This window comes from Mobula birostris, chromosome X, assembly GCF_030028105.1.
Source record: "Mobula birostris isolate sMobBir1 chromosome X, sMobBir1.hap1, whole genome shotgun sequence".
NCBI classification, from domain to species: Eukaryota; Metazoa; Chordata; class Chondrichthyes; order Myliobatiformes; family Myliobatidae; genus Mobula; species Mobula birostris.
Window position 1 is genome coordinate 73474926 of NC_092402.1, and position 15498 is coordinate 73490423.

A 15498-nucleotide genomic window follows, 5' to 3' on the forward strand; every position below is an offset into this window, starting at 1 on the left:
AAGCATTCCTGATTTCATTCTTTAGTGTTCTCTTGCATTTCTTATACTCCAGAAGCACCCCATTTGTTCCTACCTGCCCATACCTGCTATGCACCTCCTTTTTTCTCTTAACCAGTGCCTCAATATCTCTTGAAAGCTAAGATTCCCTACACTTTATTGTGACAGGCACACACAGGCTTTGAGCTCTCAAAATTTCACTTTTGAAGGGCTCCCACTTACCAAGTACACTTTTGCCAGAAAACAGCCTGTCCCAATCCACATTTGCCTGATCATTTCTGATGCCATCAAAACTGGCCTTACTCTAATTTAGAATCTCAACCCATGGACCTATCTTTTTGCATATTTACTTTGAAACTAATGGCATTGTGGCCATTAGATGTCATTTGTTACCAGATATCAGGTATAGGACCCACCTTCCCTGACAGAGAGCACAAAAATCTGAAACCTTCCCTCCTGAGATCACTGCCCTGGATGTCCTGCCTTATAATTCAGCACCTAATTCCCTGAACTCACTTTGCAGGACCTCATCACCCTTCCCGCCCATGTCATTGGTACCAGTGGGGACCAAGACCTCTGGCTGCTCACTCTCCCCCTTGGGATTGCTATGGACTTGATCTGCAATGTTCCTGACCCTGGCGCCCAGGGGGCGATGAGATTTCAGTTGGGAATGTCGTTCTCATCCACAGAACCTCCTGTCTGTTCCCTTAACAAATGATATATTCTACCACTAATGCTTGCCCCACCCCTCCCCCTTCCCTTCTGTATCAAAGAGCCAGACTCAGTGCCAGAGACCTGACTGCTGTGGCTTTCCTCTGCTAGGTCATGTCGCCATCCCCCCCCCCCCCCCCCAGTACTATCCAAAATAATAGTTAATGAGGGGAACAGCCATAGGAATATCCTGCACCGGCTGTCTATCCCTTTTCTCTCTCCTGACGGTCACCCAGTGACCTGTGTCCTGCACCTTAGGTGTAATTACCTCCCTGTATCTTCTGCCAATCAATTCCTCAGCTTCCTAAATGATCCAGAGTTTATCTGCTCCAGCTCTAGTTCCCTAACGTGGTCTGTCAGAAGCTACAGCTTGATGCACTTCTTGCAGTGATAGTCATCAGTGATACTGGAGGTCTCCCTGTCTTACCACACCCCACAAGAGGAGTCCTCCACTGTCCTGACTGTCATTCCCACAGCTCTAACTGTGCAATAAGAAAGAAAGAAACTCACCAGAAGCTTACCTCTGTCTCCATCTCTTTTTGCTGAAGCCTCTTGAGCCAAAGCCACGGCTTTCCACTCTAACATTGGCCCATTCACATTATGGCTGATCCACTTAAACCTAACTTCTTTTTAGTGGCCATTGACAAGTGCCTAATAACCCAAGTGATTTCAGGCTCTGCCGATAGTCCTAACAGGCCCCACTCATTTTTAAAAAATTCCACTCTTACTCAAGCTCTGCAGAAAATCCTGACAGGCCCGCTTGCTTTTAAAATCTTGCATTCGCTCAAGAATATTGTGCTGAACTAATCAACTGTCCTACTAAATGAATCTGCTCTGCCTGCACAATGTCCATGTGCTCCCATTTCCCTCACATTTATGTGCAATCTGATAGCCTGTGAATGCCTGTACTGTGTTTGCTTCCATCACCCAGGCACCCGCCAGTCTCTGTGTAGCAAAACTTGCCCCACACGCCTCCTTTCAACTTACTCTCTCTCTCATCCTAAAGGCAAGTCCTCTGGTAATAGATTTTAGATGGTTGGCTTGGGCACTGAACAGATCCTTCAGTTAATAGAAGAGCTGCAGAAAGAAACAATATAAATGACCAGGAGACCCAAAGCAATTGTGTGTCCTTCGTTCCGATGTATCTGTGAAGCAGATGACTGAAGGAGCTCTCTGTGAAACCTATTCTTTGGACATTTACCTGATGTAAGGTGTATTTGCAGGGATGTGGTACTTGGCACCAGGGTCAAAGTTTGTTTCATTCCTTAGAATTGGGGGGCAGATGCCTTGGTACTTTGTTCTGGAAGACACAAGTGGAGACACAAGCTAAATCCTGATGCAAACCCAAGGCTGGTCTCAGTTTATGTTGATCTCTCACCATGGACCACACTCTCTCTTACCTCAGTTTCCACCATTCACTATTGTAGTTGTCTGGGGAAATCTGTCCACTGAACACTTTCCAACGCCACTGATCGATTAGGTATCCAAATGGGAGGAAGGCGATTTTTTCCAAGGCCATTTTCAGGAGGTAGTTAATGTCAGTCTCTGTCAAGCAATTGAAAGATTGGATTGAACAAAATTAAAGCTAAGCATTTTTATTTCTTGGCTTAAATCCTCCTAAATTATCTCATCTAAATGGCTATTAAGTGCACTGGGCTCCCCAGCACAGGGGAAGCTATAACACAGAACATAGAACAGTACAGTGCAGGAACGGTCCCTTTGGTCAATGACTGCACCAAACACTAAGCTATATTAGACTAAATCCTTTCTGCCTGTACTTAATGGTGTGGGTGAGAGGTTAGTGATTGGGTCTTTTGCTTGTCCGGCCTCTCTTAAAAGAAATAATTTCAGACAGGAAACAAAGAGTGGGAATAAATGGGACCTTTTCAGAGTGGCAGGCAGGGACTAGTGGGGTACCGCCAGGCTCAGTGCTGGGACCCCAGTTGTTTAAATATATATTAATGACTTAGACGAGGGAATTAAATGTAGCATCTCCAAGTTTGCGGATGACACGAAGCTGGGCGGCAGTGTTAGCTGTGAGGAGGACGCTAAGAGGATGCAGGGTGACTTGGATAGGTTAGGTGAGTGGGCAAATTTATGGCAGATGCAATTTAATGTGGATAAATGTGAGGTTATCCACTTTGGTGGCAAAAACAAGAAAACAGATTATTATCTGAATGGTGGCCGATTAGGAAAAGGGGAGGTGCAACGAGACCTGGGTGTCATTATACACCAGTCATTGAAAGTGGGCATGCAGGTACAGCAGGCAGTGAAAAAGGCGAATGGTATGCTGGCATTTATAGCGAGAGGATTCGAGTACAGGAGCAGGGAGGTACTACTGCAGTTGTACAAGGCCTTGGTGAGACCACACCTGGAGTATTGTGTGCAGTTTTGGTCCCCTGATCTGAGGAAAGACATCCTTGCCATAGAGGGAGTACAAAGAAGGTTCACCAGATTGATTCCTGGGATGGCAGGACTTTCATATGATGAAAGATTGGATGAACTAGGCTTATACTCGTTGGAATTTAGAAGATTGAGGGGGGATCTGATTGAAACGTATAAAATCCTAAAGGAATTGGACAGGCTAGATGCAGGAAGATTGTTCCCGATGTTGGGGAAGTCCAGAACGAGGGGTCACAGTTTGAGGATAAAGGCGAAGCCTTTTAGGACCGAGATTAGGAAAAACTTCTTCACACAGAGAGTGGTGAATCTGTGGAATTCTCTGCCACAGGAAACAGTTGAGGCCAGTTCATTGGCTATATTTAAGAGGGAGTTAGATATGGCCCTTGTGGCTAAAGGGATCGGGGGTATGGAGAGAAGGCAGGTACAGGGTTCTGAGTTGGATGATCAGCCATGAGCATACTGAATAGTGGTGCAGGCTCGAAGGGCCGAATGGCCTACTCCTGCACCTATTTTCTATGTTTCTATAATCGACAACACTCCATTCCCTACATGTTCATGTGCTTGTCTATAAACTTCTTAAGCTCCACTGTCATATCTGTTCCCACTACTAATCCAAGCAGCCTGTTCCAAATACCTGTCATTCCCTATATAAAAAAAATTGCCCTGCAGCTTTCCATTGAACTCTTCCCCGCTTCACCTCAAAGCTATGCACTTTAGTATTTGACATTTCTACCCTGGGAAAAACATTCTGGCTGTCCACCTCTCCTAATTTTATGAACTTAAATCAGATCTCCCCTCAGCTGCTGTCTTTCCAAAGAAAACAACCCAAGTCTGTCCTATCTCTCCTTCTAGCTTGTACCCTCTAATTCAGGCAGCATCCTGGTAAACCCCTTCCGTACCTTCTGCAAAGCCTCCATACTCTTCCTGCGATGGAGAGGGGTGTGGGCAGACCTGCACACAATGCTCCATGTGCAGCCTCACTTTAGTTTTATACAATTGCAACATGACTTCCTGATTCTAATACTTAATGTCCTGACAACTGAAGGCAGGCATGCCATACATCCACTCTACCATACCATACACACTATCTACTTGTGTTGCCATTTTCAGGGAATCTTTTGAGATGAGGATAGCTTCATTCCTTCACTGGGAGATTGTATGATATGAGGAAATACAACACAGAATTGCAGCTTAGAAGTTGTGGTCACTGTTAATGGCAACAGGGAATGAATGAGAAGAACACACTGCATTGTTGTTATAGACAGTAGAGTCACAGAGTCACGCAGCACAGAAACAAGGACTTTGGTTGACAGTGCCCCTGCTGACCTTCCATCTATCTACTTACTGGCACTTGATCCCCAGTTTCTGTGTGTTGGTGATTTAAGCACTCATCCAGCTACATTTTCAATGTTGTAACAATCTCCACCACCCTCTCAGGCAGTACGCTCAAGACTGCAAAAAAGCATTCCTCTGTTCTCCTTAAACCTGTCACTTCTCACTTTAACCCAATGACCTCTGTTTTTAGGTGACTCCACTCTGAGCAAATTTTCAACCTTCACTGCTCAAGGAAGACAAACCAAGTTTGTCCAATCTCTCCTAACTGAAGTGTTTTATCCCAGGCAACATCTTTGTAAATATCCTCTGCACCCACTCCTGTGCTTTCATAGACACAAGAAGTTCTGCAGATGCAGGAAGTCTTGAGCTACACACACAAAAATACTGGAGGAACTTAGCAGGCCAGGCAGCATATATGGGGTGGAATAAACAGTCAACATTTTGAGCCAAGACCCTTCATTCATGTCCTCTTATAGTGTAGTGACCAGAACCATGCAAAATACCTTAGCTATGGCCTAGCCAAAATTTTATGCACTACAATTTTACAAAAACCTCCCAGTACTTATATTTTATGCTCTAGTTAATGAAGCTAGCTTCTCACTTGCTTTCCTCATTACCTTGTCCAGCTGGGCTGCCACCTTAGGGATCTATGGCCTTGTACACACGGGTCCTTTGTTCCTCAATAGTCTCCAGGACCTAACATTCATGGTATATATCCTACTCTTATTAGACACCCAAACATGTACTTTTTGGGATTAAATTCCATCTGCTACAGCTCTACCCAATTTACCAGCTGATTAATATTGTTCTGCAACTCTAGATTTTGCTACCAACACTGTCCCCATTTTAGTGTCACTCACAAACTTACTAATACATCTTTTATTCATGTCTAAATCGATATAACAAACAATGCGGGCTCTGAAACTAATCTTTGTGGGAAACTATTGGTTTCAGACTTTCATTTACAAATGCCTCATCATCACCCTCTGTCTTCCATTACAAAGTAAAGTAAATATTGCTGCAGACTATGCACGGGATTACTATTGGCAAGGCAGCAGACCTACCTTCTTGCAGAAGGTCCCACACCACCAAGTTCAAGAACTTCCCTTCAAACATTCGGTTCTTGAACAAATTGTACTGGTTTGGACATTACATTGCAGCTACATTTGGGCTATTGTGTACAGTTTTGGTTACCCTATCATAGGAAGGATTCTATTTAGCCTGAAAGAGATTGAGCAGACTGGAACTTTATTCCTTGGGGTGAAGGAGACTGGGGAGTGACCTTATTTATTTCACAATACAGTGTGGAGTAGGCCCGTCTGGTCCTTTGAACCACGCCACCCCAGCAACCCTTAAGAAACCCAAGTAACCCAAACCTAATCACGGGACAATTTACAATGACCAATTTACCCGGTACGTGTTTGGACTGTAGGAGGAAACTGGAGCTCCCAGAATGAGCAGGGCCAAAGAGTTTCTTCCTGAGTTCCTGACTCTGTGAACCTTCTTACCATTGTCATTGGTGACATTGTCCAGTAGTCCAATCTTGTGCAAATGATTGGGCGTAGAGACTGAGAGTGCCAAAACATCCCCGACTGCTTCATGGAAGCCAGGGTTGGCTCCACGCCTGAAGGTGACTGGTTGGTCCTTATACTGAAGGTAGTACTCTACGTGCCCCATCTCATGGTGAACTGTGAACAGCTGCTCCATGGTGACTGTCGTGCACTGCTTGATTCTGGAGAATGAGGAGAGGGGATATTATCATTCATACTGCAGTAGGTTTCAGGACCTTACACCTGGATTCCAATCAATCCCAGAACAGAGCAAAGGGTAAGAGAAAGACACACAAATAACAGAGCTTATCACAACCTTAGCATTTCCCAAAGTGACTTGGGCAGTTAATGGAAGCCTAATTCCTGTTGTAATGTAGGAAAAGTGGCAGTGTAGTTGTCCACACTGAGATCCCATATACAAATAACCATGAGTTATGTTTCGGTCATTTTGGCTAAGTGACGACTATCAGCCAGGATGCTGTGTAAGAGATCACTTCCCTCCTTCACATATGGTGCTATGTGATTTTTTTTTGCCTCTGGAAATACAGATATGTTTTAATGTCTCATTTAAAGGACAATACAATACTTCTTGTGAAGTCCACTCCACCACAACAGTGTGGCCTGGATTCCACACTCTTAAGAGTTCTATCACTGAGTCACTCCTGGCATCCATTAACATTGTATCACAGGACCATATAGCATGCAAATGGTCTTTACTCTTTGAGTAATCCCATATTCCATTCATATTGCTTCTGAATGGCTTCATGTCAATTGAGCAGAGTACCAACCTGAAGTCCTTGCGGTTATAGAAATCCCAGGCAGATGCATGGCACACAACTTCCCTGCCATCATCAGGTTTTTCAAGCATTGAGGAATCCCAAAATTCCTGTGGCATTTTGATCAGCCCCAAGGACGTGAAGAATTCCTCAGAGACTCTGAACATGTGGGTGGCGTTCCAGTTCTGCGAAATATCACACGTTACCAGTGAGCCATCTACACTCAGAACAGTTACAAGCAAACAGGAACTTCACAATATCTGTCCCCTCCCTTTGGTCCTGCCCTGTGATCTGTGATCTTCCACCTTGACTCCAATTTCCTCTGACCCCACCACAAGCTGAATCTTTGTATGAAATCGTCGTTTTGTTTAAGCAATTGAAATAGCAATTTCAAATGATGCCAGTGAAACTGAGTGGTGGGGCAGAGAGGGGCTGCTACGTTCCCTGTGTGGAATTATTAATCACTTGTTCCTGGCACTTCGTGAATATAATAAATCTCTGGCACCTTGCCATTTCATGAGACTGAATTTTCAAATTCACGCTATTGTTGTAATAATTTATTTCTGATTGTACCTACAGAAAGCTTGTGGAAATATTTATCCTCTGGCTCCCGCTGTTGTGCTGTTTACTATTTATTCGATGTGCTCCATGCTGCCTGTGTGCCCAGCATTCCGTTAACTGCCTGGACTATCAGTGTTCCTGCTGATCTATTACATACCAATTCAGTGTTGCCTCTTGCTTCGCTGATTGGCTTTCAATTCCCCACTGCATTTGTTGCTATTTAAAGTTATTAATTCTTTAGCTCCTCTTTCACCATTTCTTGATTACCTTGTGAATTTATCAACTCACGCTTTAGTACATTGTGATAATACCTGCTTATTATAGGTTGATAGGTTTTTATTGGTCAAGGCATGAAGGGTTACAGGGAGAAGGCAGGAGATTGGGGCTGAGAGGGAAATGACGAAATGGCAGAGCAGACTCGATGGGCCAAATGGCCAAATTCTGCACATATATCTTATAATCTTATTAGAACTCAGATGGTGACATTAGGACCAGGATGACTCCTAGGGTAACAATCCCACTATTTCCCATTCTCTCTCTCCTTATTTTCCTGTACCCCACCAAGATGGCACCAGCGAACAACAGTTCCTTGGGCAACATCTTCCAGATAGTCAGTCATTTCAGTTTTGCTACATCTTCTACTTATCCTTTTATCTTAATTTTGTTTTTGAAACTGTTGGTGCCTAGGGCTTACAGTTTATAGTTCGATCGAGTGAGCTAGCAGTCTGATGTCCCTGAGAAAACTCCAAACGAGAAATGCGAGCACGAGCTACCATGAGGAGAAGCTGGAATGAGATGAGGGGCTATGGTTGTCTACATTTCTTTCCAATTAAAACGTCGAGGAAGGTTGAAACGTTAAGGCAAATGCAGAGGAGAGCGAGCGATTTTCAGAGGGGCCGCTGTTTTGAGTTGCTGCCCTCGGAGGGGCTGGTGGGTCCTGATGCTCTCGGAGATGTTATCGTAATTCTGAGATTTATGGATTGGCCTATTTCAGTTCTATGTTGGGTTTTTGGCATGCTCTCGCCCATTCTTTCTTGTTGCCGATTGGCAGGCTTGGGGCTTGTGGTTTGAGGTTCTTGTTGTTTCTCCATGTAGGTCATCTGTTAGCTTTTGTGTGAGGGAGGGGTTGGGGAGAGTTACAAGTTTTTGGTGTCTTTCTTTCAATTGTTCTGTATTTTATGGCTACCTCGAGAAGACAAATCTCAGAGTTGTATACTGTAGACATACTTTGATAATAAAAATGAACCTTTGAACCTTTGAACATACATGCCTATTAATTCACCTTTGATCACTTTTGGCAATAACCTGCACTAAGAAGTAATTCATAGCAGAGGATTAATCTATTGGCAGGTCTCTGGGATGTGGGAGGAAAATGGAGCATCTGGAGGTACAAACTCTGCACAGTCACAACCAAAAGCTAGAAGGTGGAGTTAAGATGGCGCTAAACAGCGAATCCTTTACTTGCATCTTCGGACACAGCTCTATTTCTATCTTTAATATCTCTATTTTTCCCTTTCAGGGTTCTTTAGAAGACCCTGACCTGGGGTTACATGCTGACTATGGTTCTTTGCGGGAATCGAACCTGCTCTCGGGGTTTCACAACTGGCCGTGGAGGGGTGGATCGGAGTCCGGTGTCCGAGCAGAAGACTGGTGTGTCGTGGGAGATCTTTGGGTGCAGAGCTCGGAAAAAGTGACGCAACGGACTTTTAACATCGTAAACCAGTGAGTTGTTTGTTATGTCTCCCCTCTTGCTGTGAAACGGAGACACCTCTTTTTCCCTTATTGGGGAGAGAGAGAGAGCCTGTGGTATGTCGAATACCGGGTGAACAAGTAATCTTTGGGGTACTGCAAGTCTGTGTCTTTATTGTTGCCTTGCTCATGCTTGAGTGCTCGATGGTGGGTGCCGATGGTTTCTTTTGTCAGTGGGGGGAGGGGGGGATTGTTGCTTGCTGCTGCTTACGCGTGGGAAGGGGAGCTGGGGAGGACTTCGGGGTTCTAACATTTAACTGTCATTCATTCTTTAGGGGCACTTCTCTGTTTTCATGGATGGTTGTGAAGAAAAAGCACTTCAGGATATATATTGTATACATTTCTCTGACATTAAATTGTACCTTTGAAACCTTTGAACCTTTGAATAAATTTAGTCCACCCTAGCTGTGAGGCAACAACACTAATTATTGACCTCTGAACCACCCCTTTTATTTGAGTGTTGGGCTGCTTTGTGCTTGTTCAACCTTCATGTCGTAAGGATCGATTCCCACAAACATTTTCCAGTATTCAGTTTATCCATTGAATAGTTCTGTTATCCTTTGGTTAAGATTGCCCCCTCATTTCTTTTGGGAACATTTACCAGGGATTCCTTCATTAGTAAAGCACAATAGTGCAGCTTGTGGAGCCACAACCTCACAGTAGCAGAGGTCCAGGTTCAATTCTGACCTCCCCTGCTGTCTGCATGGAGTTAGCACGTTCTGCCAGGGACAGTGAGTGTTACCTCCAGGTGCTCCGGTTTCCTCACACATCCCAAAGATTGGCAGCTGATGGTCAGATCTTAAGAATGGTATGTTAACTGTTGTCCCTGAGGATCTAACCTGGTCCCAACATATGGATGCAGTTATAAAGAAGGCAAGACAGTGGCTATATTTCATTAGGAGTTTGAGGAGATTTGGTATGTCAACAAATACACTCTCAAATTTCCATAGATGTACTGTGGAGAGCATTCTAAATAGCTGCATCACTGCCTGGTATGGGGGAGGGGTGACAGGGAAGGCACTGCGGAGGATTGAAATAAACTGGAGAGAGTTGTTAAATTAGTCAGCTCCATCATGGGTATTAGCCTCCGTAGTATCCAAGACATCTTCAAGGAGCAGTGCCTCAGAAAAGCAGCCCCATCGTTAAGGACCCCCAGTACCCAGGTCATGCCCTCTTCTCATTGTCACCATCAGGTAGGAGGTACAGAAGCCTGAAGGCACACACTCAGCGATTCAGGAACAGCCTCTTCCCCTCTGCCATCTGATTCCTAAATGGACATTGAACCCATGAACACTACCTCACTACTCTTTTATTTCTGTTTTTGCACTATTTAGTTTAACTATTTTGTTTATATATTTTCTATACACTTAATGTAATTCACAGTTTTTTCTCACTATTATTGTATATTGCTTTTTACTGCTGCCGCAAAGTTAACAAGTTTAACGACATATGCTGGTGATATTAAACCTGATTCTGATTCTGATTCTGTTGGTACAAGGCTATTGCACTTAAAATACAAAGGAGGGAAGATATGTTTATATAATGCTTCACCATGTCTATCAAGATGTCCAAAAGTAATTTACAACTAGCAAGGTAGTTCAGGAGCATGGTTGATGTTGTAATGTTATTCATTATAGAAAATGGGACACTTACAAAGTATATGTAAGGTATATATGAAAGTATTAAGAATGATATATACAGTATAACTATAGCACCAAGTGGTTTATCTTAGATACATTATAAGGTATCTAATTTATTAATTTAAAAATATATGTTTTTAACCAAGCTGTTTAGCTAGCATTGGTATTGATTTATTATTGTCATATGTATCTAGATGAAATGAGAAGCTTTATACCTTATGAATATACAGATACAATACCTTAGGTCAATTAAAGATATGAGGATATCACTAACAAATAGGTTTTATGTTCTGCCACATACTGACTGATGGTTTAATTAGAGATAGAAGCTTTCAATATCTGCCTATATATAACAGGGAAATATTACTCATAGTGTATTACAAATGAACAAATAGAATGTTTGATAAAAAAGATGGATATTACTGGCTAATCTGTTCTGGTCTTCATCAATGTCTGTCTTAACTTAACACTTTCTCATGTTTTCCTAATGCACTTATGTAGGAAAATTTGTCAGGATCCCAAACTGTTTTATCAGCATCTGTTCCTCATTATCTCTGTCGAAAATGAGCACTTTCTCCTTTTTGTCTGAATAAGTTTTTTTGTGGAACAGCTGGTGTTCAATTGGCGCAGTACCCCGTGGGAAAAGACAAATCAATCAACTCACCTTCTTAACCATCATATCAGTAACATCAATGTTGGGTTTGTTTGGGAATGGGAGCATAAGGTTGTAGATGTTGTTCCATTGCTGGGCCCACATATTACCTAAATGGAGGAGAAATCTCAGATCAAGAATGGAATACTCTGTCTGCAGTAACAAAGACGTGCATTTATATAGCACCCTACGCTGAGGTAAAATGGCTACAAGGTCCTGTGTAGAAGCAAGGTCAATTTAACCCCCAAAAGCAGAGGCAACAAGTCAGAGGATCAAAGAGGAAGAAGTGTGACAAAGTAGAGGAATCTAAAGAAAGGTGTGCATTTACATGGTGCCTATTGTATAACTCTCAGGATATCCCAAAATACTTTTGAAGTGGCATCACTGATGTAGTATAGAAAATCAAATTTCTGTCCTATGTCAATAATTTGATAACGTTTGTGAAAGCTGTCGGTAATATTGGATTTTAGAATAATATTCTCAGGGGGCCAAGGGTAATTCCTCTGCCTTTCTGTGAAATTTTGCTGTGTGGTTTTTCTGACCCATCTGCACTTGCTATATCTAAATAATGGTAACTCTGGCAATGTATCACACCCTCAGAACTGCTGAATGTCAGCTGAACCTTTGTGCTCTGGCCTCTGGATTGGAGCTTCAGTCTTAGAGCTAGGTACCTTCCTCACTGGCTACTTGCAGTGGTGTCTACGATGTTAAGTATAATTCCTGGGGACTTGGACTGTCTGGCAGGGTTGTCCAAGTGTGCAGCTGACTAAAGGACTAGTCATCAGTTTGCAACTAACACAAAACCAGAACAAATAACAAAGTCCACCTCAAATTAATTTTAATAGTTTTAAATATAAAGAATGAGTCTTCCTTGCAGACAGTAATTACCGAATAGATGTGCAGGGATGGGTCCTTTCAGATTTATATATTTGGGTCCATATTGCTGATATAACTTCCTCCTCACAAAAGCATGAAGATTAAGGTAAAGTGGTTTGAGATCATTGTAGATCTTTTCGAGATCATCAGCGAATGTTGGCGACTCATACCAGGATCTCCAGTACTCTCCAGTGTCGTTAAAACCTGTAAACAAAGCCAGGTAACTATTGCTGCAGTGCTACAAGTTATAGACTCATACCACTAAATAAAAACACTTTCTATTCACAGAAGAAATGCAACATACTTAAAAGTCCAAAGAAGTTTTGCAGGAGTATAATCAGATGAAAACAAAAACTGCCATTGCGCCAAAGAAATTGATATTGGGTGGGCCACCAAATGTTTGCTCCCAGGAACAGGGGAGAACTTAAAGGAGGATGGACAGAATGATGAAGAACTTTAAGAATGGAATTCAGGATGATTATCTCTGTTTGGACCATTTGTCCAACATTTTGACTATTGGACTTAAAGGAGCAGAGCCTATGGTCAGAGCAAAGAGAGTGTCCTGGCTGAGAGAACCAGGCCATCCAAGGTAATGGGGAAGCTGTAGTTGATCTGACTGGTAGATGGAGAAATTACATGGAGGTCAAATGTTGGGCAAGTGAAGTCAGGTAGTGAGGCTGGTTGTAGATCTGGTGGCTGGGCATGGAGCAGAGGTGGACAGGGGTAGGGAAAGGTTGAGGAAATGGTTATTTGTGATTGTGGATGGATAAATTGCAATAGTACTTTATTTTTAAGAGGCCAGAAAGATCCTGTCAGGATTGAAATGTGGTTTGATGGGCTTGGGATTGTTTGGGTGATTTGATTGGAAAATAGAGTGGAGGTTTCAGGAATGAGGATGGGAGGGTGCCTTGATTGGGTAGAGGACAGAGTGGAATGACTGTAGTCGGTTGTATGGGCTGGAGACAGGGATGATGGGATGACTGGATGAGGATTTGGTATGAAAACTGGGAGACATATAAGGATGATTAATAGGTAGTAGGAAGAGATAGGGAGCTGGAGCTGGGATACATGGAGTAAAAAGGAATGATGTATAGTGAGGAGTAACACTGGGATGTGAATTGGTGGAGTGCAGAGTGATGGGAGATTATTACACAAGGAGAGGGTGAATGGGAGGCACCGTGGGAATGGAGGTCTAATCTTCCTGTTCCTGAAATTTGGGGATTGGGATTTTTCCTGTTGGCTTTGCCCCTTCCCACAACGCCCAACCATCTGGTATTCCCAAGGACTCGGAGACCTAGCCCGCAACCATTAAATGGAAATCACAGCTCTCATCTGAGGCAGGCAACTTCAGAATAAACTGCATAAATTATCCCCCTGCTTCTGGACCAAGCTCCACAAATCACCCCCTTCAGACCAGACTGTGGTCATCCCTAACTTAGCCCCATTGCACCTTTCCTATGGAAGAGGACCTGAGGAAGGTCTGCACCTTCAAATTAAAAGGGTGACACAATTATCAAGGACTTGCTGGAAAAGCTGATACTGAGCTTTTGTATTGAGGAAACAAGCGGGACTTATTCCCCTACATTGTTTTGTACTGTTACCGTTAACACTGACAATTTTGTGGGGTTTGGTGGTGGAGCCTGCCCAGATCTGCCCATGTGGAGGGGACTAATCTACTCACCATCCATTCTAGAGGCGCTGTTGCTCATTTGAACAAATTTCTTATAGTGCTTTCTCAGTGGAATCCCTGCAGAGTTGTGCCAGCCCTCCCATGCATACAGCAGCTTCTTGTAACTCCGGGATGTTGCCATTATATCGGTCAGCTCTGTAACACGAGAGACAGAGGGTAGAAGCACATGTATGGTTATAACACAAACACTAAATGTACTCACAGGAGGACAACTGTCCGACAGACCTCAACATTCATCATGTCTTCTTCTGACGTGGTCAGGCAGTTTACATAGAAACATAGAAAACCTACAGCACAATACAGACCCTACAGCCCACAATGCTGTGCTGAACATGTATTTACTTTAGAAATTACCCAGAGTTACCCACAGCCCTCTATTTTGCTAAGCTCCATGTACCTATCCAGGAGTCTCTTAAAAGACCCTGTCGTATCTGCCTCCACCACCGTCACCGGCAGCTCATTCCACGCACTCACCGCTCTCTGCGTAAAAAACTTACCACTAACATCTCCTCGTGTGGTAAACCATATATATGTTGTAACTGGGTTACCTGTCTGGACACGCCCCTCTGCTGGCTGCCCCTGTGGCTCCTCCCACAGATTCCTGTATAAAGGTATTTCCCTTTGCCCCTCCCCCTCAGTCCGGGGGCAGACACTCACCATGGAGGTCGTATTGTACAGCGAAAAAAAGCCTTTCAGTATTTTACCAAATCTCAGTCTTATGGAGTTATTGAAGGTGCTTCAATTTTATTTGCTGTACAATACGACCTCCACGGTGAGTGTCTGCCCCCGGACTGAGGGGGAGGGGCAAGGCGAATTCACCTTTATTCAGGAACCTGTGGGAAGAACCACAGGGGCAGTCAGCAGAGGGGTGTCTCCAGACAGTTAACACAGTCACAACATATATATGGTTTAACCACACCTCTGTACTTAGTTTATGATTTCAAAACAATGACAAGCAACACTTTACCAGATATCTGCAGTGAATTTGTTGCCAGGTGGGAATGCTGCCACAGTGCCTCAGGCATATGGGTTCAGTTGGTGTCAGAGAAGATGGTTGCTCTGTCCTGTTTAAAGTTCCTTGAGTGTTGTTGGACCTGAACATATTCCCTTAAGCAGAGAATATTCAATGACCCTCTAGAGTCCTGCCTTGTAGATGGCATTGGAGTGTCAGGAGGTGAGTCACTCACTGCAGGATACACAGGCTCTGACATGTTTGGATCACACGTTTGTATTTATGTAGCTGGTCCAGTTGACTTTCTGGTCAATGGGAACCCCAGCATGTTGACAGTGGGTGACTCGGCAAAAGTAATGCTATTGAAATTCGAAGGAGGGTGGTTAAACTCTCTTTTGCTGAAGATGATCTTTGCCCATCATTGTACAATATGGATGCTCCTGATCACCTATCAGTCCATGGTTGAACTTTATCACTGTCTTGCGAATGGAATTGAACTTTGTGCAATCATCTCCAGCTGACTGTATGATGAGACAAAGGTCATCAATGAAGCTGTTGAAGATGGCTCTGCCTGACACTGCGGTGAGGAATGCCTAGGGCTGGGCG

At 43.6% G+C, this 15498-nt stretch overlaps 1 protein-coding gene across 4 annotated transcripts in view; it reads right to left on the reverse strand.

Moving 5' to 3' along the window:
* The window catches only part of ace (angiotensin I converting enzyme (peptidyl-dipeptidase A) 1), a 154925-nt gene that overhangs the window by 111757 nt on the left and 27670 nt on the right, over window positions 1-15498 (reverse strand). For all 4 annotated transcript variants that reach the window (XM_072249001.1, XM_072249003.1, XM_072249004.1 and 1 more), the window contains exons 4-10: window positions 13932-14075; window positions 12263-12454; window positions 11387-11484; window positions 6785-6957; window positions 5955-6178; window positions 2109-2253; window positions 1910-2008 (exon numbers count right to left, since the gene is read on the reverse strand). In XM_072249001.1, the coding sequence (XP_072105102.1) occupies window positions 1910-2008; window positions 2109-2253; window positions 5955-6178; window positions 6785-6957; window positions 11387-11484; window positions 12263-12454; window positions 13932-14075 (1075 nt within the window). The remainder of the gene's footprint in view (window positions 1-1909; window positions 2009-2108; window positions 2254-5954; window positions 6179-6784; window positions 6958-11386; window positions 11485-12262; window positions 12455-13931; window positions 14076-15498) is intronic.